The sequence below is a fragment of the Rhipicephalus sanguineus genome, chromosome 1 (assembly GCF_013339695.2).
Source record: "Rhipicephalus sanguineus isolate Rsan-2018 chromosome 1, BIME_Rsan_1.4, whole genome shotgun sequence".
In the NCBI taxonomy this organism is placed as follows: Eukaryota; Metazoa; Arthropoda; class Arachnida; order Ixodida; family Ixodidae; genus Rhipicephalus; species Rhipicephalus sanguineus.
This window is the reverse complement of record NC_051176.1, coordinates 297,067,330-297,093,493: the sequence shown is the minus strand read 5'-3', so window position 1 is coordinate 297,093,493 and position 26,164 is coordinate 297,067,330. Positions and strand designations below refer to the sequence as shown.

General features: G+C 43.5%; 1 protein-coding gene across 1 annotated transcript; it reads right to left on the bottom strand.

The window, feature by feature from the left end:
* Nucleotides 1–2,552: 2,552 nt before the first annotated feature.
* Nucleotides 2,553–20,128, bottom strand: LOC119379326 (SOSS complex subunit B1). The gene is made up of 7 exons (XM_037648603.2): nucleotides 19,803–20,128; nucleotides 19,585–19,682; nucleotides 13,721–13,859; nucleotides 5,601–5,672; nucleotides 5,439–5,517; nucleotides 2,882–2,978; nucleotides 2,553–2,822 (listed from the first exon to the last, which is right to left on the bottom strand). The coding sequence occupies exons 2-7, from the start codon at nucleotides 19,658–19,660 to the stop codon at nucleotides 2,779–2,781; spliced, it is 507 nt and encodes a 168-aa protein (XP_037504531.1). The 5' UTR covers nucleotides 19,661–19,682; nucleotides 19,803–20,128; the 3' UTR covers nucleotides 2,553–2,778.
* Between the last annotated feature and the right edge of the window lie 6,036 nt (nucleotides 20,129–26,164).

Here is a 26,164-nt window from a genome sequence, read left to right as displayed (position 1 = left end):
GCGGCGGCAGCGCGCATGGCGTGCTTGAAGCCCCGGCGACTGCGAGGCGAGAGCGAGCGCTTGTTTGAGCATGCGGGTGTGCGCGAGGCGGGCAGGCGAGGCCTGCGCTCCTTGAGCCGGCTTTCTTGTCGCCGCTGGTGCGTGCACAAGCGTGCTCCCCCCCCACCTCCCTTCCTTCCTTCAAACCTCAACCAGTGCCACCACGCCGGCTTTCTTTAAAAAAAAAAAGAAAGAAAGAAAATCGGCTTTTGTGTTGGCAATGCCACTCATCAGTTGTTGCAGTAGTCTCTGAACTGCACTTCATTAACGTGACACCAGGTGACGCCACAAAAAAAAAAAAAAATCCTTGCTCCGTGTCGTTACGCTTCGAGTTCGTGCTGCATATGTGGGGCTGCGCCGCATATGAAGTTTGCTGTTCGTTTTCAACGCCGAGCACGCGTGCGTGGTTTCACTGCACACGCATGGAGCAGCCCCTGATGACGTGCAGCTTTTGCAATTTTTTTTTAATGCCGACAACTGTGTCGTCACTACTGAGATGTCAGATTAGGCGCTGGTAGAAACTGTCCGCGACCACGGTGACGACAGATCCCTGGAGGTCGAGTTGTCACTGTCATCATGCGCTTTGCCATCGTGCACCGCGCCGTGGGTTCGCGAGACCGTGGCCTCCGAGATTGGCTCGGGCAACACGACGACACGTTGCCGGAGCCAATCTCGGAGGCCACGGCTAGACGATGACAGAGCAGCGTTGTATTGATGTCCGACGAACGTTCAGTATTGCCATCCCTCACAAACAAGCAATAGAGCAAAATAACGCAGTTTTTTGCCACTAAATAAATGTTTTGGGTGAACTCTTCCTTCAATTCCCCTTGTGTTTAATTTATGCGTTTCTTTTCCAAATATTCATGCTGAAACTGGATATAATGAAAACCTGTTTATAGCAAATTTTGGGGAGAAATTTGTCAATTTCGTTATATCCAGGTTTAACTGTATAGCACAAAAATGCAGAAAAGAAGCACAGACACGACAACAAGGGCAGCACTTCCAACTTACTTTGTGTCATTTTAGGGGCAATTATGTCACATAGCAAGTACCAACTAGGCCATGAACACGTTCACCTGATGAGTATCGGTGCACACACTCCCACATTTACAAAGGGGTCGGACACCCTTCCCTCCCCACTGCCACAAAATAAAATCCTCGTTAACCCTCTGATCAAAAGTAGCCTCGTGTGAATATAACTTTCTAGGCTCAAGGTGAATGTCAATTAGTGTCAAATAATTTTGAAGTGAATTCGAATAGTAGCAGGATTTGAATAGTAGTAGGATGCAAATAATATGTGGAAAAATACTTTAAGTTTTAAAATTTCTCATACTTAGGCAATATAAGATGCTAATAAAAAAAAAATTACTGAAGTGCGGAAGTGTGGCTTCAAGCTGGTACGGATTTCCACTGAGAAGGTGGTTTCACAGCACAGCAGTCTCGTGGTGCAGTGAAACCATCTTTAAGGCAGGCTAACATTTGGTAGAATGCCTATTCATTCTTTCTAAGTACTTTCAAATTTTAAATTGTCATGGCGAATTCAACAATGTCATGGTGAATTCAACAACTGTAATATGTGCTCGATTATTCACACAGAACTATCCAAAAATCAACAGTTAAATATTGGCTCAACAAAAGTGTATTGACAAAATTCAAGGACATTTAAGGACCTACAACAATTTCAGGGTATTCAAGGCCTTGAAAATGCAATTATAAAATTCCAGGGTTTTCAAGGGTTTGAAGGACCGCTACGAACCCTGACTTAAGAACCATTCCGCACGCAATCAAAACCATACCGTCTAACGTTTTCTTTTTTCCCCTTCCTGAATCAACATGGGATTGTTAGCACACATATTTTCCGGCAAGGACAAGCAAAAAGTATGAATTAACTGAATTGATGCAATGGCACTGTTTGAATTAGGCGGCTTTAAAATACACTGGAAACATATTGGGCCAATCAAAAATTTGTAATTTGTTTGAATTAACCGAAAGTTTCAGTTATCAGAGTTTGAATTATCATGAGTCTATTGTAATTGTGTTTAGCCAGTGTAGCAAACATGAAGATTACACCGCAATGTTACCACCACGTGGATTGACGCATCTGAAGGGAGGAGGGGGCAAGTGATTTCTCTATCGGTAAAAAGTTGGAGTTTTGTTTGTGAGAATTTTGTTGTGTGTTTGCACTGCAAACGAAAATAAACTTGTACCTTACATAAATGGAACTTGACCAAATGAAGGGAGACGTACATGTACTTTGAAACAAGGTGCAGCCCTACAAAGTGTACACAAGGCCAATAAGTGCTCTAAACAAAGCATGGGGTTTTAACAAAGTCATTTAATCTAATCAAAAACTAGAACACTTCATTTTCAATGTTTCAGTGGAAACCGAAAAGATAATGAAAGGTGCTGTAACAAAGCAATCCAAACATAGATCGCAGCTGAAGTTGCACTGCAAGGCATTCTGCTTATGTGGTTCCCGCTCACTCTACTCTGGGATCAAGCAAAATTACAGTAAGTGGCCAGGGTTATGAATCACATGTGCCACTATTCTCCTTTCAACAACACAGCTGCCAGAGAGCGACACAAGCTGCTGCTTGGTGTGCCCTATCCCATTACAAGTGCAGGGACTGGGGCAGGATACAATAGCAAGGAGGGAGGAGAGGTGTGGCTGTGGAGTAGAAGCCACAAGAAGTGTACAGACTATACAAGGCGCCGAGAGGTCCTCCCCGTGCCCGAGTGTCAGAGCTGAGCCAGTGACACACGCGCCGGCACCGGACTGCACCCTGAAGCGAGCCAGCTGTGAGCTGCCATGTCACGCAACTAGACAATGCACAGCACTCACCTGGGGCTGGTGTGGGCAGGGCTGCAGCACCTAGGGAGTCGCCACTGGCCCCACCCACTTGTGAAGTTGGCGACCGCCGTTGGTCCACGTTGGCATTCTGCATGCACGCAAAAACAGCAGTCACCATGGGCTATTAGGATGCACTAATGTTGAGTAGCTGGTTGTCATAATGAAAGTTCATAACGTTCAGAACACCTGAATCGAAACAATGTTAAACAAGAGAAAAATGCGACTCTGATATGTCCTATTTAGGTATCTAAGAAACAGATTATTTTTGATGATCTCCCAGATAGAAGCAAATGTTAGATACATAGAGCTTCCAACAAGGTCAAAAAAGTCACTCATTAGGCTACCCAAACTGCAGTAACCCTCACTTATACGACTGACTGAAGCCATTTCAGCGCATCTTCTGGGGCAGCTAGAACCTCATTTTGGAGCAGCAAATAAACCTTTTGGAGCAGTTACCAGTCCTACATTTCTGCATGCTAATAATTATGCCTCTAAGCTGAAGCAGTTGTGCCACACTAAGCAAAATAAACACAGACATGCAAGTTTATGATATCCCAGAAAATGAAAATAACCTACCGCTGACAGCTGCTGACAGCTACAACTTTCGTTAGTATCATGAGCACCGGTCACTTAACATTTTCCCGCAATACACTGAATATTTCTAATCAAAAGACGCTTTTCCTGACACTCCAGGTGCAGTAATAGAAGTGCAAGGTGTCCAAATTTTTCTGTGACTTTTTTTCCAATCGAAATGAACTATTCTGATGATGTTTGTGCTTTTAGTACAACCTAGGCATTCATTGTGTGACGAAGTACCTGCTGTCATGCTCCATAGGCACAATTGTTAGGCTCCTGTTTCGTGGGCAGTTAATAAAATACAAGGTTATTAAACCCACTGGTCATTCATGCCCAAAATCTTCCCTGTGCTCTGCATAATTTGCTGTAATGGAAGGCTTCATATTTCATTTTGACAAGCTATTTAGCATAAACTTTTTTCGCTGCAGTCGAGAAGCAGGGCCGAGACACTAGCATACTGTGGCTCCGTGCTTTCTCAGCAAAATTTCACAGGCAACTGCAGAGGGCGAAACTGTTGATAAATACTGATGGTCGTATAGTATTAAAATTTAGGCCCCCTGCACAAGCTCTTCTAGAAGTCAACTGCACTAGTACTACCAATTTTTGCCATAAAACAAAAAAAACGAAGTGGTCTCTTCAAGCACATACAGATACTTCTCACTGCAATTCTTGAAATATAGCTGGATGCTAGCACTGAGTTCTCTCATTCCTATCGCACATTAGTGGCACTTTGCACTCGGCACTACAAGGGTCATCCAAATGAACCAGGATGTGGTCAAATATGTCCTTACCCTTAGAGCATTTTCGCCATACATGTACGGCATCACCTAACAGGCATCAAAGGGTTTTCATCGTACATGTACGGCATAGCCTGTATGTTTAAAACATGTGCCTTTTTCGATCATTTCTCTTGCTTGACATGTGCTGCCATATTTTGGGAATACGTGGAATTCTTTTTATGCTCCGGTGTCTCTCTGTTGTATTTTTTTTTTTTTTTGCTTCCCAGAGCGGCGCGCCGGCCATCAATTGCCCATCCGAGCGTGTTTGTGGTGCAACTGGTTTAAAACATGTGCCTTTTTCAATGATTTCTCTTGGCATGTGCTGCCACGCTTTTTTTCATGCGCCAATGTCTCTCTGTTTTTTTTCTTTCCGAAGCGGTGCGGCAGCTTTCACTTGCGCATCAGAACGCGCGCACCGTCGGTTTTGTCCTTTGGGTGGTTATCGTTTCTCGCGCCCGCAAAGCTGATGGCTGTCTGGTTTCTAATCTCTCAAAGGGTGACCACTTGTACTCTCTCGTTTATTGCACTCCGGGGCGCAATTACATCTATTTCCGTGCGGCGCTAAATTACACAAACGCCGCCGCCGTGGTTGAGTTTCCTGTTTTGGGGAGCGCAAGCATTTTTTACCGGAAAAGTACTCTGGTGTGCTTATTTTTGTATGTCTGTGAGCTATGTTTAATACAATGCATAATTTTTATTTCGAAAAAATCTTATGTTTTTTTTTCAGGATTTTGCTTGATGTTACTACGAATAAACCATGTGTATGTAACAACAAAAATGATCGTTTTGGCACTTCACGGTCATTCAAAAAAAGTTTTAGACAATTTTTTTCTTAAATAGAATCGTCTGAAGAATTTGTTTCAGCAATAAAAAAATTACACATTTTTGTACTGCATTTCGTGAAAAAATCCGACCCTCAAAGGAGTTAAGGAGATTCTCATTACATTAAGAAAAATTACTGGAAGTTGTTCAGTATATTACAAATTAATCAGGGTAGAATGAACAAGGTTTACTGAAAGCTTTTCACACAACAAAACAAAAACAAATGCACATCACATCACATTCTTAGAGAACACTCTACTAGCCAAAACTGCTTTTTAGTTCAGGTGTACACTTAACAGTTCAAGGAATTCTGAGACCCTGTTTCTGGCCTCTGGAATGAATGACAAGTTACGTGAACAAAAACTACTAACCAATTTGGCCTGCAACTGCTGCATGAATTCTGGGTTAGGTTCACTCATAAATGGTGTTTCACTGAAGGGAAGGCAAAATCTGAAAGAAAAAAAAAGAATGCCACTGAAAACAGCTGCGACAGACAAGACTATTACAAAACATTCACACAAGGCCATACTTACTCTCCAATCTTCTGAATGTCACCCCCTTTACCAGTATACAAAGTAAGACAGCCTTTCCAAAGGGAAGCATATCTAGAAAAAAAAAGAAACATTTTCACAAAGAAGCACTTAGGCTCTGAATGTTAAACATCAACACAAACAGCTTTGCAAACGTAGTAAAATCACATACAACAGAATCACGTGGCATACTCTCAATGTGAAGTAACTTGCAGCAACTACAAATTCTGACCAACTTCATTTTCTTGGTCTTGCAGATGCGCACCAAAAGCATGTGTGTTTAAAAATACTCACAGGGTTCCTTATGTATTTGCCTTTGACGACTCGAAGGCACGAGCAATCCGGCACACCATAATTGAGCATCATTTTGCAAAATAGCGACGTAGCCAGTACGCATCTGTAAGGTACTGCATGCAGCTACAGAGCTGCACACCGTGCTGATGCTATGGCTGATGATAATGAATTATGGCTGAGCCCTTTGTAATGGGTAGTTAGCTTTAAACCACGTGCTTGTTCCGCAATTCACATGGTGTGACACCTGGTGTGGTTCTACGCTTCTGCCACACAATATTACATCTGTTAGCGTGACTCCTCGATCAACATTGCACCTGTATAGGGTCTTTTTCCAGAGAAGTTTAAAGTGCTGGCATGGCTTTGTGGCAGAATGCTCAACTGCCACGCCAAGTGCCTAGGTTCGATTCAGGCTCGAATTCTGGTTTTTCTTTTTCATTATGTGTGAGGTCAGGTGAATTTTTAATAATAATATCAGGGGTTTAACATCCCAAAACCATGATATGATTATGAGAGATGCCGTAATGGAGGGCTCCGGAAATTTCGACCACCTGAAGTTCTTCAACGTGCACCTAAACGTACACAGGCCTCAAACATTTTCACCTCCATCGAAAATTGCAGCTGCCGCGTCAGGTGAGTTTTTGTACCCCATGCTGCGCTTTTCATCCTATGAAACACTTGGAGGGGTACTGACACCTCGAAGGCGAGTTTACTCTGCATACATATCTCCTGTATACAGAGACGGCTCTGAGCAAGTGTGAAGCTCAGCAAATGCTGATATTTTATTTTGATATTAAGGTAAATTATCCCATGTTGCACCTACAAATATCGACACTAGCTTGACTTCAGGCTACGGTACTAATTCTGGTGACTTCAGGCTAGTTCTCACGACATCAGGTACCAAAACTTCAAAAATGGCCGCTTGTGCGTCACCAATGGAGCCACAGTGCGGAGTGGCCGTGGAAATGTCACGATATCTTGCTCAAGTGCGTGATGAGAAGCTCATACCGTGTTGTGATGTCAGGCTACCAAAGGAACCGAAACTAGCTTTTAAAAGCATACTGTAATTACTTTTTCAGGGCGCACTCACGCTTAGCAGCTCTTTCTAAGCTGTTGAGGGCTTGGCCTTTCATTTGACGCAAGAAAATGACAACTGAAAATTTTCGTGTCAGTACCCCTTTAAGGCTTTCACCTTAAAAACAGCAGCTAGAATATTCTCCTTAAATCACATGAACCTTAAGTTTGTTCAGTTTTTTATCCCAGCCCCCTCACCTTGAAAAGTTTCTTAAAACAAAGAAAATGAAAGAGCTTTCTGAAGGCCCAGTTTCCGTATGATCGACAAGGTTTTAGAATGCAAAAATGACAGCACAGAAGAAATAGGTCAGACACCAGACAGTTCATCTTTCTTCATTTATGCCTTTTTTTTTTTGCACTCTTAAAATCTTGTCAAAATGAAGCATCTATTACCATTACATTTATATTACACATTGCCTTCATTAAAAAAAGAAATTAGCTAAGGCAGTGACTACATGCCATATCCACCTCTTATACGATGTCAATTGCTCTTGAAACTGCATGAAATTTCAACAATATTAACACAATTAACATAAGTTTGACTTAGCCTGTTGTGTTAAAACAGAGAATGAAAAGCAACCATGAAATGTGTTTCAAATAGCATCTGAATGATGTAAAATAGAATTACGTATCCATGTATTTTCTATAAAAGGAACACACTCCTAATACTTACCTAGTGATGTTACGCCTCAGATATGCGTAATGTTTGCTTTTTGATCGACAATGTACACAAGTTTGAACCTACACACCAGTTCAAGATGGCTGGCCCTTTGGCAAGTGGTTCAACTTTGGCCGGGTGGCTGAATCGGGTGACAGACAGACAAACAGACAGACAAACCAAAATTTCTGCATTTTAAGTTCCCCAAGAAAGACTATCGTCTTTAAAAACTAGGATGCAGCATCAACCTTGCCATTCGTCACACCATACACTATGTTCGTCCTCAAGTTCGTGTTTATGCAAAGCAGTTTGACAGTATCGAATATGAAGGGACTGTACATGGAGGTGCTGCTTCTGCCATCTAGTGGCATTAAAAAATTATCTTCTGCAAACGTAAACTACCAGTCAGAAGTCAAGAAAAGCAAATTGGGTTAGTTGGTACACAACGCAGGTTGAATATAGCACACGTTTAGGCAGGGACAAAGCAAGCAAGGCAAAACAAGCACTTGTGTCATCTTGCTTACTCCATCACTGTCCAAGGGTGAGTTATTCCACTTACCAGTCTGAAATAAGGATCGCCGTGAAAAGTAAGTATGTCCCCAAACTGTTTTCTAGCCTCGGGAGAATGTAGAGAGCGAAGACTTAACTTTTCATAACACTTAAGTAGAATTTTGACGCAAGTAAAAACAATTGCAGGCCACATAAACAAAACAAAAAATCTAAGAAGAAAAAGAATAGCATAAGTAAGAAAAAAATACTACTACAATATACCATATATATACGTGCAATGCCTGCACCCATGTAAAAGCCGCACCCAGAGCTTTGTTAAAAAGTTCCCCCAAAAATATATTTTAAAAAATAATGGCAGCTTCCCACTAGTGGTACCAAGTAGGGATGGTAAAATCGATGAACAATTAATCGATTAAAGGTCCTCAATCAATCGATTAATCGCTGTCGATTTCTGCCTTTCGATTAATCGAATTAATCGATTAAAACTATTCGATCAATCGATTACGGCACCCCCCACTCCCGCTCCCAACCTCGCCCCTTGGCCGGAGCGCATGACTTCGAGGCGCAGATGCCGTGCACATCGCCTCTCTTTCACTTCTTTCACTACAGTGCATACTTCTGCACTAGCAGAACGAGCCCGGAGCTGGCGGTGGCCATACCCCATAGAGAAAGATATGAACTCGCCCTGATCTCCGTCCAACTCCAAGCACTCCCCCAATGCTTCAAGCCCGGGCAAGGAGGCAGCTCCACCCCATCGAGGAAGAAATGAAGTTGGCCGCTTCTCTCCGTCTCACAGTCTACTGCTGCTACTGCGTTCACCTCCTCTCCCTTAAGCTAATTGAGCGTCGACTGAGGATTAGTGATGCAGGACTATCGATAAATTGACTATCGATAGCACCGATAGTTTTCTTTAAACTATCGATAGCGCAAACAAACTATCGATAGTACTACTATCGACAAACTATCGATTGTGCAATCAGTAGTACCATTGTTAATATTACTAGCGGTAGTACTGCCATGCGTGTTTATTGCTTTGTTTTGATGTATTCGGGTTTCACCCACAAAGACTGTTAGCAACGTTTGACCGCGCCGCAATGTTTGAGAAGCTTCACGATTGTTTGAGATCATTCTGTTAAAGGGACCGACAACTAACAAGAACATGAAATGAGATGACTGCACTGATGGAAAGATTGTCCATCGCACTGACTCAAACCAACCCTGTTTCTCTCGTGAGAGGTGGATTTATATATTTATTTCTTCATTGAAAGTCGCGAAAAATGACCTTTGGCGCCTCTGGCAGCAAAATCATAAACGGTCCGATGAAGCCGGTCATGTGACCATTGAGTAGTGTATGCATTCGATGACTTTTCTGTTAGTACTGAAATATTGTTCATTTCTTTATATTAAGACATTACTCCATAAAAATGTACATATAGGCCTGCGTTAGTTGTATGCAACAAAGTGGCGCTGCCTTCGCTTGGCGTAATGATCCCATGCCAGGACAAGCCATCCATGACACAGGCCCAGGCAACTTTGGGTGCAGGCGCACACAACGCTGTACAAATACCGAGAAGGTGGATAAAGCCACATCATCTCATTGTAGCAGCTTGCTATTTTTAAAAATGGTTGCAAAGCTCAAAATAAAGGTGGTTAAGCATAGCTGCAGTAACTCCTGCAAAAGCAGAACAACGACAGCTTTCACAAGGGCTAGCGGCATCGCTATCAATTCTCAGCGTTGATGGAGCAAGCCTTCATGCCTGTTTGGAGCCTTTCAGATCGAAAAATACTGCTTATAAAATAACTACGTGCTTTTAGGATAAACCACTGCAGCTACAAACGCTACGAAGGGTAAGCTTCCTGTCGCGCCGTAAAAAACTGGGTCGAGAAAAATCAGTTGTCGGTCCCTTTAAGATTACGCGCCGGACACGAATAGTCAAGTTTATTCAAGAGCTTACGCGAGCACCAGCGATAACGCTGGAAGGGATGATGACTGATGTACAAAAGACGACGCGTTCCACCGATGATCAGATTACTTGACGGCCAACAACTGTTCTCGCCGCTTTCAGTGTGCAGCGTGTATCGCTAGTATATTGAGTTTTGATTTTCTGCGCACGAGTTCGCCCAAAGAAAGAGCCGAGTATTTCCCAGTCTTGCTGCAGCATTCTTCACTGTCACAACCATGTGACAATACTATCGATAGTGGTGTGAATAATGATGCTGTTGCTAGCCGGCCATATTCCCAAAACATTGGGATAGCTACTATCAGCTTCGCCTAGTTTATGAGCAATTTTTGGTGAGAAAAATAAATTATTTCCGCAGTGAAAACGGAATATATCCATCAATAAATTCATATTCAAAAGAAACCAGTTACAACTTACAATTAACAAACTTAGTTCTTGATATTCTTTTTATTTTGAATTCATAAAATGCAATAGAATTTCATGCCGCGATGTTCCACCACATGTAACGGCTTCCTTTCCGCTACAGCTGAACAGTTTCACTTTACGATCATGTGTCAGCAAAGCACTCTGGTCAAGAACACAAGCATGTCAACTTTCTTGCCCTTCAGCCTGCTCCTCCGGATCCACTATGTACCACGGGCGTGGGGAACCAAGTTTATTCTGCAATTAGTTCGGGCTGTTGATTTTATACTATCGATAGTACCATCAAATTTGTTACTATCGATAGCACTATCGATAGTAATTTTCACCATCGATAGTACCGATAGTACCATTGATAGTTCTGCATCACTACTGAGTATACGTGGGGCTGGCGTGTTATGTTGTGTAATTATTACACATTGGTGGTTATACCACTACCTTTGGGATGTCATAATGCCGGGCAATCGAAAGAGGAGCGCAGTGTGGTCGTTGTTCGCTGAAGGTGAGAAAACGAAGACTGCAAGGTGTAATAAATGTGGCAAGCACTTCTCGAAGCCAGCGACGAAGACTAAGATATCACCAGCTGCACGCCCACTCTATTCACGTGCCAAAGAGCCACCTCCCAAAGAAAGGTGGTAACGACGAAGGTGACAGTGTTGAAGAACCCTATCCTGACGACACCAATCCGCCTCTTCGGGTAAGTTATCAGTATCTCGCTATTTAGCCACAGCCATCTCCCGACGACGGGCTCCTTGTGTCCAGTGTGCGAAAATTCCCACTTTCACACACTGGACACAAGGGGCCCGTCGTCGACACTTTCGAAAGTGGGAATTTTCAATCATCAGCAAGTCTGAAAAAAAGATTTGGGTACATATCAAACACGAACGATGCCTCTCAAACAAAGAGGTATCGCTTTGAAAGCACCCATAAAAAATGTCGATTAAGTGATTAAAACATTCCACTGAAAGCAATTAATCAATTAAAGGCTAAACCGATTAACGATTTAAAATTTTAATCAACCGTCCCTAGTACCAAGCCTGAAGGAAGAGCAGTGCTGGGCGGCGTTCCATTTTTTTCTTTATTTTTCCCCTTCTTTCCTTCGCTTTCTCGCTCTTTCTATATTTGTTTCTCTCTCTCTATTTACCACTTCCTCTTTCTTCCTATCTCTTTCTCTCTTTCTTTCTCTTTCAGTTCTCTTTTTCGTGTCTGTTTCTGTCTATCTCTTTGTCTGTCTTTGTATCTTTTTATGTCTTTACTCCCTTTATTTCTCTCTATTTTTCTTTCTATCACTTTCTTTCTTTCCTGTTTCTCTTTCTTTTTATCTATTTCTTTCTCTCTCTCTTTCACGTATTTCACTTGCTCCACTTCGCCGAACACTACGATCGCACCTGCTGTACTCAGTACTGGGGCGAGCCCAATTCCTGTGGCACATACCCACCTGGGAAGTGTTGCACGATGGAGTACAATTTACCGATAGCTTAAAAAGCTTCGCTGTTATAATTACCCATGTTTTAGCCGCACCCTTGATTTTTGATAAGGTTCGCAGTGTTGTCTGCCGTGTACTGCGAGAATTCTGGAGCTTTTTTTTTTTTTGAAATTGATGAAATATGTGTGCTACGATGGCACTCCCAAGAAGAGAGAGAGCAAGAAGAGAGAGAGAAATGCTTTAACGAAATGCTGGAAGGTCACTCACAAACACATGCAGAGAGGTGCGCTCTCCGAGGCAAGAACAGCATGTTCCCAGAGATAGAAGACTCATCTCTGCAGTACGTAACGAAGTCACGGAGCAATGGCTATGCTATTTCAACAGATATGCTGGCCGTAAAAACGCTTCACATTGCACAAGAGAAATGGATTCCGGTTAGAGCGTTTAAAGCCAGCAATGGATGCATCTATCTGGTGCTTTAGGAAGTAAAACAATTTTTCTCTACACCATTGCACAACTATGTGCCAATGCATGCTTAGAAGTGAAAAAAAAAAGTGTTGTTTATTTATTTATTATTTTTTAGCTTCTCCATGCGAGTACTGCAGTTAAATAAAGGCAAATACCACCAGAAATATTACAAAAAAGAAATGTTATGTCCTTTTCTCCATGTAATGACCGCATCCTAGTGAGGCAGAACTATCGACAGCACTGTCGATACTATCGATAGTTGAGTCACCATCAAACTATCGATGGTAAAAAAAACTACCAATAGTGCTCTCAATAGCAAGTTTGACAGTACTAAGTATAAAATCAACCGCACGAACTCACTACAGCATAAACTTTGTTCCCCAAGTGCGTGGTATATGGTGGAGCAGGCTGAAGGGCAGGAAAGTTGACATACTTGTGTTCCTTCACCAGAATGCTCGGCTGACACATGATAATTAAGTTTAACTGTTCATCTCTAGTGGAAGGGTAGCTGTTACATATGGCGGAACTGTACGGCTTCAAATTTATATTGCATTTTGTGATTTCAATATAACAATTTCAAGTAATAATTGTTGGGGTTTCACATCCCAACATAAAACTATCAAGAACTCAGCTGGTTAATTGTAAGATTAACTGGTTACTTTTGAATGTAAATTTTTTTATGGGAATATTCAGGCATTTTTGCTGCAGAAATAATTTCTTTGGCCAAAATACTGCTCACAAATTTAACTATCTGATCACTGCTTACAGTAGGCTATCGCAAATGTTTGACAATATTGTTGGCCAACAACGACATAATTATTCACAGCACAATCAATAGTACTATTGAGAGTTTATCGATAGTAGCACTATAGAGAGTTTGCTTACACTATCGATGCTATCTATAGTGAATGTACCGATAGTTTTGCATCACTACCACATCTTCATTTTCACCCCTAATCTCGGAAAAAAATCTACAGTCATTACACGAGTATATACGGTATTTCAACAACAGTGTCTGAAACATTTTGGTTGCACATGCAGCAAACAGGGCTTCCAGGTTTGTGTCAGGACATTTTTAACGTTTGCAGTTTATACCCCTTCATGTTTCCTTCGCACCATTTTTCTTTCTATATGTGGCCAGTTACCAATTCCTTTTTTACAAGTGCCATAATAATCTAAAACCAGACAAGCTTTTGCTGAACCTTTTCCTTTGAACTCTCTCCCATTGTAATGCCTGCGGGCGCTGCGGGTAACGTGATATGTACTAAAAACAAACCGTCGACTTCAAAAGAATTTCCACAGAAGCTGTACTGACCCCTTGGTAAGCTTGCAAATGTCACCCTGCTGAATACATGTGCCCGGTTCATCCCAAACAGAGACATTAATTGATCCTGATCTGTCAGCCACCCTGCACGTCCGAACTTCATGGCCTTCTTTGGTCATGTTTGGCCGCCCTAGAAAAATAGAAAATAGTAAGCATTCAACGCCATTCATTTTACTTGTTCTTCACAAAAGTTACACCATGTCCAAGGAGAAACGTTACTAAATGACCATATGATCAACACACGCAAAGAACAGAACAGTTAAACATTGCGATGTGAGAATACACAAAACCAATGTAGTTAAAAACTGCAAAAGTTATATGCACTTCAGCTGCATTTTCACCTTTGCTGTCACAATGCTCATATAATGTAGGACAGGGGAGTGAAGTGGCATGCACAATGACTAGACCAACAACTGTTATCAGCACAGTTGTGCAACAACAACTGGAGTTAGAACAAAGTTACTAGTCCAGTTGTTGTGCGTGCCACTTCTCTGTCCTTCGTTCCGTTGGCAGGTTCCAATCCTCAAGAAAATGTAACAAGTGACCAAGATCACAACTCTACTGTCATATAATCTGCAAAGAGATGTTTTTAGACCACTGTGGCACAGGGCTTAAAGTCTCCTTTCATTGAAGGGGGTGCTCGCTCGCTCAGGGCGGCAATATTATATATATATATATATATATATATATATATATATATATATATATATATATATATATATATATATATATATATATATATATGCATGCACTGGTCACTTTTTTTTTTGTACTTCGAGGGCTTTCTTTGCAGCTTGGAAAACGGTACACGTGGGACTTTCTTTATTGCAAGTAATGCAAGGGGGGCTTGTGAAGATGCTCTCGAACACTGCACATCCCGTTTCTTGCCTAAAGTCAATATTTAGCAATTTAGTTAAATAATCTTAATAACCAAACTAATTAATTACAAAACAAAAAAATTCTGCAGGGTGTTACGACCGTCCCCAGCTTGGAATTCTTTCAACGTTTGCGAACCAGACAAGGAGACCGTCGACGCATTCCAGGGGTAGCATGCACCTGTGACGACCTCACAGCCAAGCGAGAGCCAAGGTCAACGGATCGGTCTTGCGCGGAGAGGACCGAGTAGTCGTCGACCCCTTCCCAATCTCCCCATTCAGGTTCTTCCCCCTCGCCGGGAGAATTCTGGAATCTGCTGTGTGCAAGGTCTTGGTGTTGTGAGCTCGTGACCATATTTGGGCATCGTTTGAGGTTTTGTGACCATATTTGGGCATCGTGTTAGTTTGTGCCCTCTCCAAGTGTGGTGTCTTTCCACTCCCTCGTGGGCAAGGCGCCGAGACGACCGTATTGGCTGAAGATGCGGACAATGCGCCCATGGTTGACGACGCGGCGCTATAAAAGGCCGAAGACGTTCTGTATGTGTCTCTTGTTACTCGTCACTTGTCGCTTGATCCCTTGATCATTTTACCATGTAAATAAATCTCTTTCGTTCGTACGAGCGCCTCCTCTCTGAATTGGCGGGACGAAGGGTCCGATGACAGAGGCCAGCTACCAATGATGAGACCCGCAGGACCCGGAGTCCCAACAAGGGCGTGAGGTGACTGCCAGCAATATGCAACCGATTTCACTCGCCTGCCTCTAATATTGTATTTTTTTTAAGCCTTGGCACAAGTTAGCTGGGACACCCGGTGTGTGTGTGTGTGTGTATGTGTGTGTGTGTGTGCGCGCGTGCGTGTGTGTGTGTTAGTCGCCATTCTCATAGGCCACAGATGTCCTGTCTGGAACAATCACAGTGTAGTGAAGGAGCCAACTCTCTTTTGAACTGAACAAACACATATGAAGGTTATAGAAATAAATGTATTATTCCTCGCATATTTCCGGCATTTATTCAATGTGCCGATCCAATCAAGCACTAAAAAAATTGGCATTTGGGATACAACTTTTTAAAAATAACTCTGGATGTAAAGGATTAAGGTATGAGGCCAAGTGCAAAGAGCAAATTTTTTTTTTTCAGAACGTCCTTTTTTTGGTTTTTGGTTATGTATGATGTACACTTTATCGCCCATCATTTTGCTGCATGAAGTTTCTGTTCACGCAGTTTCTTTCAAAAGATACAAGCAAAAATGTTAGACCACCCGCTGTCTAAGAAACCAAAACTGAAAGTGCCAGGTTTGTGTGCATCATAAGATTAGCTTGATACTTAATATTTTGATGGTTATTTAACAATCATATATCAAGTGCGAACATGTAATAATGCTGTAATAGCATTGTCACCACATCATTTTTAATCATAATAGTTAAACTTCTCACCAGGTGGACACGTAACATCGTATATGTGTTCTTTAAGCTGAAGGACACTTATGTGCCTGTCAATCAACAAATATGCTTTGTGTGACACTGGCTCATTTCAATAATGGCAACAGAAGCACATTTGACATTTTGAAGCAAGTTGGCATATCGAGCCTGGCCTCTACACTGCAAAAAGCTTGCCTCACAAATGATTGGCACCGCATCGTGAAAGCATCCCATCTTGAAAGCTGCAGAGCGAGCTAGAAAAAAAATTGTGAGGTGCCGCTTGAGCAAGGGCAGACGACAGCAAGGTCCGGGATGGAACTAGCAACAAATATCGAGGACTTTAGCGCTCCTGATCACCTTGTGTAAGCGCTGCACCTGTTTCAAATCTTTCTTGTTGATTTTCTCAGAACTTATATTTCTGGCATTCTTCCGTAAGCGAACAGTTATAACTTTTTTGCTAAAAAGGATTTTTCACTGAAACATAACACACTTCCTTATAACATTAGTAGGTGTGCAATGAACTTTAGTAAGCAAAATCGTGCCACAAGATTTAATATGGCTGCCTGTTATACGAAGGTGCCCCAAGTGTTTAGTGCATAGTTTTTTGGTTATTTAATCACTGTGTATTTAATATTCATCTTATCTCATTTGTCTTGCTTCATTGCACTGAACAAGGCTTCTTTTATGTCCCTACAAAAAATTAGGTTTTTTTATTACGAGGAATGTGAGTAAGGAGTGTTTGCGTAAGGCCCATTTTTAATGAAATTTTCAGTTATGAAAAATTAACAAAAAATAGGACATGCTTTATAATGCTCACATATGCTAAAAAGGTGTGCTTTATAATGTAGACTAATAGTCTCCAGTGCTTATCGCTTAAAAAAAAAAATTTCTGACACTTGGCCTCATACCTTAAAGATATAATGAGCTGAAAGCAGATAAATAGCTGCAATGCAGAACATACATTAGTTGACACTGCATTGAGAACCCCAGGCACGACAACGCTATATTTCTTTCACACCTACTTGCATAAAAAAGTAGGCATGTGTCTTTGACATTATACCAGGCTTGTAATGCACCAACTAAAGGAATGAAAATTAACTGGTAACCTTTTGAGACCAAGGTCAACCTTCACTGATTCACGATGAGGTAGCTCCACGCTCAGGTGCCTCGTGAAACAGTATGCTGTGCCAAGGAGCTTATTCGAACAGGGTGGTAGCCTGTGGTAAGCAGTGTCTCGGGGAACCGCATTCAGCTCTACGACAATACGTGTTGTTTTGTGGACGCCACGTCAACCGAATAATCGTGATTAAATCATTATTCGAAAAATTGGGGAGTTCCCCCCACACAAATTACTACTGGTAAAAAAATAAGCTCCAATGCTTATCAAATGGGTGCTGCAGAGCTAGAGCTGACCTGGCGAAGGGGGTGCCGAGCCCCTCCTTAAAAAATGGAGGGGGGGGGGCAGCTTGGAAACCCCTCGACTTTAACTTTGCCGTGGCGGGTGACCAGCACCATAAACTAACCACAGCTACTGTGTTATAGTGTTCAGTTAACAAGACAGCAGACATTCTAATTGTAAGACTGAAAACTTTCCTATTGTAATCAATGCTCCACAGATATTACGCAGTAGAAAAAAATTCCTGCCATCTCCCCGTAAAGGGAACCCTGAGTAGTATGCGAAGCAGCCATGAGTCGACATAGATTTCTGTAAATGTTTTATTTTCTTCATCACTGTTCATGGTCCTTCTATTCGAGGTTCCCCTGATATTGTTACTCGTCATATATGACTGTAAGCTCAGGAGAACGGTTCCCCTGATGTTGTTACTCATCATATATGACTTTAAGCTCAGGGGAACGTTTTCCCTTGAGTATAACGGCCTTGTGGTCCATAAAGTATAACCTTAATGGCTCTTGTTGCGAAGGTTGCAGCTTGAAGTTTGAGAATGCGATGTCAACGCGGCCATTTCGCTTCGGCTTCGCGAGCCCGCCGCTCCGGATCGGCTGGGGCACTGGCTACGTTGACGCGACGCCGGGGAGACAGGCCTCATTCATAAGCTGCTTCGCATCTAAGGGTACCTTGCATGATTTATGGCGTAGTGGATACCTTGCATGAATGACGATGATTTATGGTGTAGTGGGTACCTTGAATGATTTATGCTAAAGCACGCACCGCAGTGGAGCGAGCACTCTATCGCACGTCCATATGTCAGGCAAACATTCCTTTCTGCACGCCATGCGCGAGCTCTCCGCTCGTGCGAAAATTTCGTTCTCTTCTTTCTTCCATATATCTAATGGCACCGTTTTCTCAGGCAAACATTCCTTTCTGCACACCATGCGCAAGCTCTCCTCTCGTGCCAGCACTTCGTTCTTTTCTTTCTTTCATACATCTAGTGGCACGCGTGGCACTGGTCACGCCGGGGGGACAGGCCTCGTTCATAAGCTGCTTCGCATCTAAAAGTTGACTTGAGTCCTTCAATACTTGCACCAAAGGCATAAGGGTCTACAATGTCGCTTCATGCCCCAAATGGCCCACAAATGCTATGCATAAAAACGCGTCCTCCCGAAAAGCTTTTATGCAATGTTCCGAAGATAAATTACCGAGAATGTAGCTTTGGATATTAAAGTTTCAGTTGGCTGTCAGCGCTCGTCCCGAGTTTTCTTCGTATGTTGTTATCTTTGTCCTGTTGCTTTATTATACACAAGAAGCTCTCATGCACTTGACTTTGCACTTGAGGAGTGTGGATATAATTTCTCAGCCAAATACACCTCATGAAAGGTGTAACATAATACTTCGACAGTTCAACGGCCACTGACTGTACAGAAAAGCTCGAACTATGTGCTCAAACAGCCGCCACCGCCACTTCTAGTAATTCAATATTTTGGTTTAATTAGCTGTACAGTGGGTTACGAGGGTTTTTAACGTGAACCTAAATCTACTAAGCGCCGAGCGTTTTTCATTTCGTGTCCGTCCATACCGGGGATCGAACCAGAGACTTCGTGCTGAGCAACCGTGACGGGTGCGACTTCTAATACGCTGTCGCGCGGTGCCCTTGCGATCGCGATTGAGCACGAGCGGGATCTAACTCATCAGTCGCGAATCGCTCACGCGGTCGGCAAATTCGATCCGGGTCGGGCTCGGTCACCATCTAAAAGTGCACCGCGTGACAACAGTACATAATACACCACAGAAATGAAAATTAATCGCCAGCGAAGTATGTTACCCAGCGTCGGACAAAACAGACGAAGGCCATTCACATCATGTTCTCACGGAGACTTGTTCACATCTGACCGAATTCAGGCAGTTAAGTCAGACAAGCCCGCTCAATAGCATAGTGCTGCTGTAATATAAGGCTCGTAAAGCGGTCTACGTAGCGCCCACGCTGAAAGTAAACATGAGACAAAATCAATGCGACGACAATCGGTGGAACAAGCCGCCTGCGCCAGCTGCAGTAGCCGAGCTGTTGATAGCAATTAAATGTAACGATGCAATGCAATCGCGTTTGTACTGCTAGTGCTGACCAAAGGTACCCTCCTTTTCACAAATAGGATCGAATGTTTCTCACCTATTTCCAGTACGATGAATATAATACTGAGGTTTTTCATCCCTGGCTTCAAATCTCGTATTGTTGTCGGCTCCATTATTTCCGGTGCGTCCGGAGGCCTGCACGAAAAATCGGGACCGAGAACCATGTTGACCAGTCGCAAAGTTCCAGCAACATCGAACGCGCACATGCGGCGAACCAAGTCTCGTGCGCCAAGCGCGTGAAGCCAGCTCGCTTACCTGTTTGAGAATATCGTCACGAGGATCACGACAGTCGCGCTAACGGCGTACGCCTATCGTGCACGACCGCATGGCTACAGGCTTTATTTCGGCGCAATTACAGAACCTACGTTCATACGGTGAATTGTTAAGTGTTCAGCGTAAAGAAAATAAACTAGTCGCGAAATAACATAACGCCCTATCGCGTAGTGGCATCAGCTTCCACTGTGCACAACGCCTGCCATCACAAAATGCCGCAAATCTACGTCTCTGTGGTCTTTGCGTGTGTGCGGGGTTGTGCGTGCCAGTGCGGGCGGCGGCGGCGGCGACACGCGAGAAATGCAGCGATGCTGGCGATGCGCATGCGGCTAGAGAACACCTACTCAAGCCACTGGGGCGTAGTGCGTAGTGCCGCACGCGCGTCAGCGCACGTTGTTGAAAAATCTGTTCGTGGCGCTGCAAGCGGTGTCACGAACATCGCTTCGAGAAGAACCGCTAATGCCGCTAATGTTTGCGCTCAGTTTTAACTGCTATTCATTCGGTGTTTGCAATTATTCTGTGCTGTGCATGCTGTCTTTTGGCTGAACCTGGTGTATTTACCTGGCATTTTTTCGCGTTTTGATTTTTGCATGATTATTTGCATGATAAATCTGACTACATGATTAGCGAATCAACAAAAATTTCGTAATTACGATACAACTAATTGCGTTTCATCACATGTTGTAATTTATGAATTGCAGCCGGTGAGCGTTCACTTCGAGTCGATAGCATAGCGGGGGGGTTCAATGCATGTTCGTGCGTGCGTTTGTATGTGTGCGTTTATACACATGAAAAATGGAAAAAATTTGGGCGGCGTTTGAACATTGCATTGCGGTAAACCCACTATCTGAAAACTCGAATCTTTATTTTTTTTTCTAGGCATCGAGGGCATTTGGTAAGTGTGCGAAAATGCATTCCCAAAGTATATTATGCTAAAACAAAATTATGCGAAGCAAAAATCTTGTTTCAACTGAGCCATTATATATGTACTGAACATATTATATATTATACACCTCGAGGACGCGGGTACGATTCCGGGCCACGGCACCCTCATTCTGATGGGGGCGAAATGCAAGAATACTTACTTACCTCTAGGTGTACGTTGAAGTACTTCATGCAGGTAGTCGATATTTATCCGGAGTCCTTCACTACGGCGTGCTTCATAGGGTCACATTCCATGCCAAATCAACCAACCATTTCCCGACCCTTATAAATATCGCTAAAAAAATTCCACGTTTTTGTTGAAGCTCAAAACTCCTGCTCGTTCATTTTTGCTGCCAAAAAGTGTCCCCGTTTTAGTGAGGGTTTACTTTGTGCCGACTGGCCAAGAAAGCATCAAAGAACATTTTTTAACAGCGGAGCTGTTTAAGCCGGCCGTAATCTGTTCAACGCGAACAAAAAACTTCGCGCCGCGTTGACGTCACCACGCGTTGCCTAGCAACTGGCTGCACAGCTGTGCTCCTACTTCAACTAGCCCGTACTATGCCACCATACCCGTACACTGATCCGCCGCCAGCCCGCCTGCCTGGACACTGCGCGCTACCGCTCGGTCGCACCAGACGTGACGTCACGGCCAACTGCGCATGCGCTCCTTCGTTCTGTATGGAGCCGGCGCGCGGCGCCAGACGCAGACATGACGTACGAGACCGCTGCCAAGCGAGACTACGTATTACGGCCGAAACGGCGAGAGGTGACTGTGCTGGACTCGACCGGAACTTGGCATCACTTGGCATTACTTCGTATAACTTATGGTACATTCGACTGGGCGCCGCCACGCTCTGACATCACTTGGCTAGGGTGGCTAGAAGGGGAGGTGTGCTGAGCGCGGCGGCCAGCCATAGGAGAGGGTGGTCCTCTTTCGCGTGATCGCCGCTAGGGCACAACATAGCGCTGCCATCTGGGGCGCCGTCAGCGTTTCCGCGGCACTAATCCGGCTGTCAACACCTGGCCGGCGGTTTGTAGTTGTGTAGTTGCTGCGAAGTGTTGGCGTGTTCTGTTTATTCATGAGTGCTGTGTGCTGGCAAAGATGCCGTCTATCTCAAAGAAAAAAACTCGGCGTTATTGGTGCTTCGTGCCAGGGTGTGATTCCGGCTACAGATCTTGTTCGGAAAAGTGTCCCTTTTCCACGCACCGACTTGCCACGAACTGTTCTTGAAGTGGGCATGCGCCATACCGAGGGCTGACAAACCGCTTCAAGAGAATTCTGCTGTTTGCGCAAAGCATTTGCGCAAACAGCAGAATGAATGATAAAAAGTCAAAGAAATTAATGACAAAAAAGTCAAAAGAAGAAAGCCATGTGTGATATGAGACAAGCCGCGGAAACGATCAAGTGCGTTCTGTTGTACACAATAAAGTTTCTTTACCTAGTAACATATGTTGCGTTTATTTATTTGGATCTGAATTGATCGAGCCTGAAAAGACCACCGAACGTTGTATTACCATGTGCCATGGTTTAATCCTGATTTGGTTGGCGTAAATCAAGTTATCTGCTTTCGCACGAGGCGCACGAATAAAATGATCAGAGCGCATTGGAGCATAATTAGGCCCCCAGGGCCGTAACTAAAAGGGGGGGGGGGGTGAGGGGGTTATGACACCCCCCGAAATTTTTTCATGCTTTATTTATTATCTATCATAGTACCCACAGCACCCAAGGGCATATTACAGTGGGGGGGGGGGGGGGGGGGGGAGAATACAATATTTCGATACAGAATACAGATTCCAACTCTTTAACATTGCAATAAACGCAATTCACTGTCAACTTACGTAGTGATACATGGGATATACACAATGTAAATCGGGTTCATAGCACAGTTTTGTCCTTACACAACCGCGCCAGTACACTACTGGAGACCGAGCACTGAACTTGAAAATACTTCATGTGAAGTAATTTCTGCTACTTCAGGAGACAACCTATTCCACTTGCTTATCGTCCTCGGAAAAAGCGACATTTTAAATGCGTCAGTCGGGCAGCTTATTTCCTTTATCTTATTGGCATGATGTAATCGCAGCGAAACGTAATCCGGTTTGTGAAAGTATCGCGAGGGGTCCAGACCGGTACGGTCGTGAAATACGTTATGAAATAGTTTCAACCGCAGATATTCCCTTCGTCTGTGTAGAAGTTCCCAACCAAGCCTTACTTTTGCTTTTGGAACACTGAAATTCCTGGTGTATAGTCAGAGCAGACAAACCGAACAGCCATGTTCTGAATTCTTTCTAAATTGGACACGTCGCCTCCCTTCCACGGATCCCACACAACACAAGCGTAATCTAAGATAGATCGAACGTTAGACATGTACAGTTGAGTCTTGGCCTCAAATGGTAACTTTTTTGCATTTCTGCGCAGGAAACCTAGCACACGCCCAGCTTTAATTGTGACGTGATTGATGTGACGGCTCCAGGAAAGGTCTGGTGTGAAATATACACGAAGATGCTTGTGTTCGCGAACTGATAGCAGCTTGGTTGAATTTATAACATAAAAAGAGTCATGGGCGGCCTTTTTCCTAGTGAAACACATATGCACTGTTTTTTTTTTTTTTTCATTAATAAACATACGCCGCCTATCACACCATTCTAAAACCCTGTCGAGGTCGTTTTGGAGAGTAGTGCAATCATGGGAGCTATGTATAATTCTGTACAAAACGCAGTCATCGGCAGATAATTTGATATGTGATGAAATACCGGAACAAATGTCATTTATGTAGATGAGGAACAATAGCGGACCCAAGACTGACCCATGGTGCACGCTAGAGGACACATCAACTTCCCGGGATGCGTCTTACTATTGATAACGACCTTCTGCCTTCTCAAATTTAAATACTCGTTTATCCAGTTCACAATTAACTGTATCGTTCACATTATACATTTTTAGTTTTTCAATTGTTAAAGAGTGGGCGTGCAACGCCAAAGGCTTTTTTTTTTAATCTAGGAAGAAGCAGTCAACGGAGAAACCCTTATCTAAAGCACAGGATAAGTCGTGTGCCCATTCAAGTAATTGTGTTGTACAGGAAAAACGACTGCGAAAACCGTGCTGCTGAGGATTAAGTAAGGAATGCGTGTTCATATGAGTCATAATAGAACATGTTCAAGTATTTTGCATGCAACACTTGTAAGGGCAATGGGCCTATAATTTAAAACACTACTTTGCGGTCCACTCTTGTGAACAGGCACTAAATTAGCAAGTCATATAGTCATCGGGTAATGAAGATTATTCTAAAGACTTTTCGGGTGACACTAAAATACTTGCACGCCTTCAGAGCGACCACCACTTGCTTTCCGTCGGAACAAAACGCGGCTCTGTACCCCGTATTTCAAAACCGCATAACAGTAGCGCAATACAAGCTGTGCGCTAAGGAACTGCATTATCAGCTAAAGTTTTATATAATTTGGTAACGCACTTCTACTGAAGCGTTCTCCCTGCCGAGGACGGATAACGGCCACGTTCGCTGACGGCGCCCCCGACGACAGCGCCGCCCCACGGCATTCACGCGAATGGCGGCCAACGTTTGCCGCCCGGTTCCGGTCATCACACCTCCCCTTCTAGCCACCCTAACGTGGCATCACTTCGTACTTGGCATAACTTCGTATGGCCAGGACCAGCTAGGAAACGATCAGCTCCGCTGTGCATTTAGCCTTTCGTCATTAATGCAAGCTACGCCCGGCGTTTAAGGGCGTAGCACTCTACACTCTAAGCCAAAATCGAGTATTTTGGGAGTGTTTCTGCCACACAGCAACAATCGTCATCCACCTCGCGTGCTTTCCTCGCGTTATCACCGCGGTCGCGGCACTTCCCGGTCACGAACGGCACGCGCGTTATCAGCGTGACATAGCATTCTTGACAGGAAAGTGACGAGAGCTGGGTTTTCAAGAAAGGAAACGCGAGCAAGCCAGATGACGATTATTGTTGTGTGGCAGAAATACTCCCCAAATACTCGATTTTGGCTTATATATAGAGTGTAGGGGCCGCGGGCCTGTCGTCCATTCGTAGATCTCATATGTCATGCTCAGGCCTAAAACAAGGCTATCAACGCTGAAAACCGAGTTGAAGAAACGAACAAGGTATAAAATAATATAATTAACAAAAATAACCAAGAACTTAAAATTAAAATCGATAAAAACGCTTCAGAAACATCCGGCTGACACCCGCGCCGCGAAAGAGAGAGGGCTCCACCGCCTCGCCAAGCTCGCGACTGCTCCTCTCACCGGCGATTCTACGGCGCCTTCGTCACTACATCTGAAGGGGGAAACAACCTGACGGAACTCGCTGCAGACGACACGTATCTCAACTGCCGTAACAACCAGAAAGTCGACAAAGAGCGGCAAAAAGTAGCGCGCATGTGGCACACCGAGCTTGCGAATCTCATTAACAAAATTCTACTCGTGCCGGGGAAGCACTATTTTCTTACCTCAAACAGCGACGTCATCGACGGTTTGGAAAACGGAGCACTGGGAACTCTACGAACGGGAATCTCTGGGTGCCCTTACTACGCACTTCCACAGGTTTCACAGTAGTGGAGCTGCATTTAGCGCAGGATTTAGAACTACACCAATCGCTACAGAAGAACGACATTAGCGTTTTTTTTTTTCAAAGGACTATTGAGTGATGCAGTCAATAAAATGGTGTTCGGTGAAAAGCTAATGAAGTGACGTAACTGTAAAAATAATGACCTCTTCTAGTATGTCAATACTTCGAGTGCTTTTGGCACGGTTAAAACTGAATCAAGTTGCGAAATTTTATACTTTTTCCGGGAAGATGGCAAATCCAAAGGGCCCAAATAGCTGTAAAATATGTATTAATTGGTGGATTATTCAACATACAACTAGAGAAAAATATTTTAGGCGCTGTAGGTATCGCAGATTGTCTGAAAAAAATTGCAAGGCTTACTTAAAAAAAAAAAAAAACTCTGCGAAAAATGTGCATGATACTTCATTAGACTGCCTGCCGTACGTCTTAGCTAAACATGCATAATATATATATATGAGGTGTTTCAGGCATAAATGAAAGAAATAAGAAATAACACAAAATGTAGGTATTGTAATAGGTGATCGGGGCGATGAATGCAGCAAAATACTTAAAAATAAAATAAGAATTTTAGGACGGCTCACGGCAACCAATTAACCTGCCATCGATTCGACAAACATGCATGGGTCCCTTTGCAAACAGAGAAACGACGCTAACGACGACGGCACGTGGCCTCGAGACAGTTATCTGAGTCTTTATTTCAGACATGCATACACAAATACATGGCTGAGGAGAAGAGAAAAAAAGCCGCTCAATCGGTGCTTGACGCAACCATGCAGACGCTACTTTCCTTCCCCTTCCCCAGTACTACGAATTCCAAGCGGGA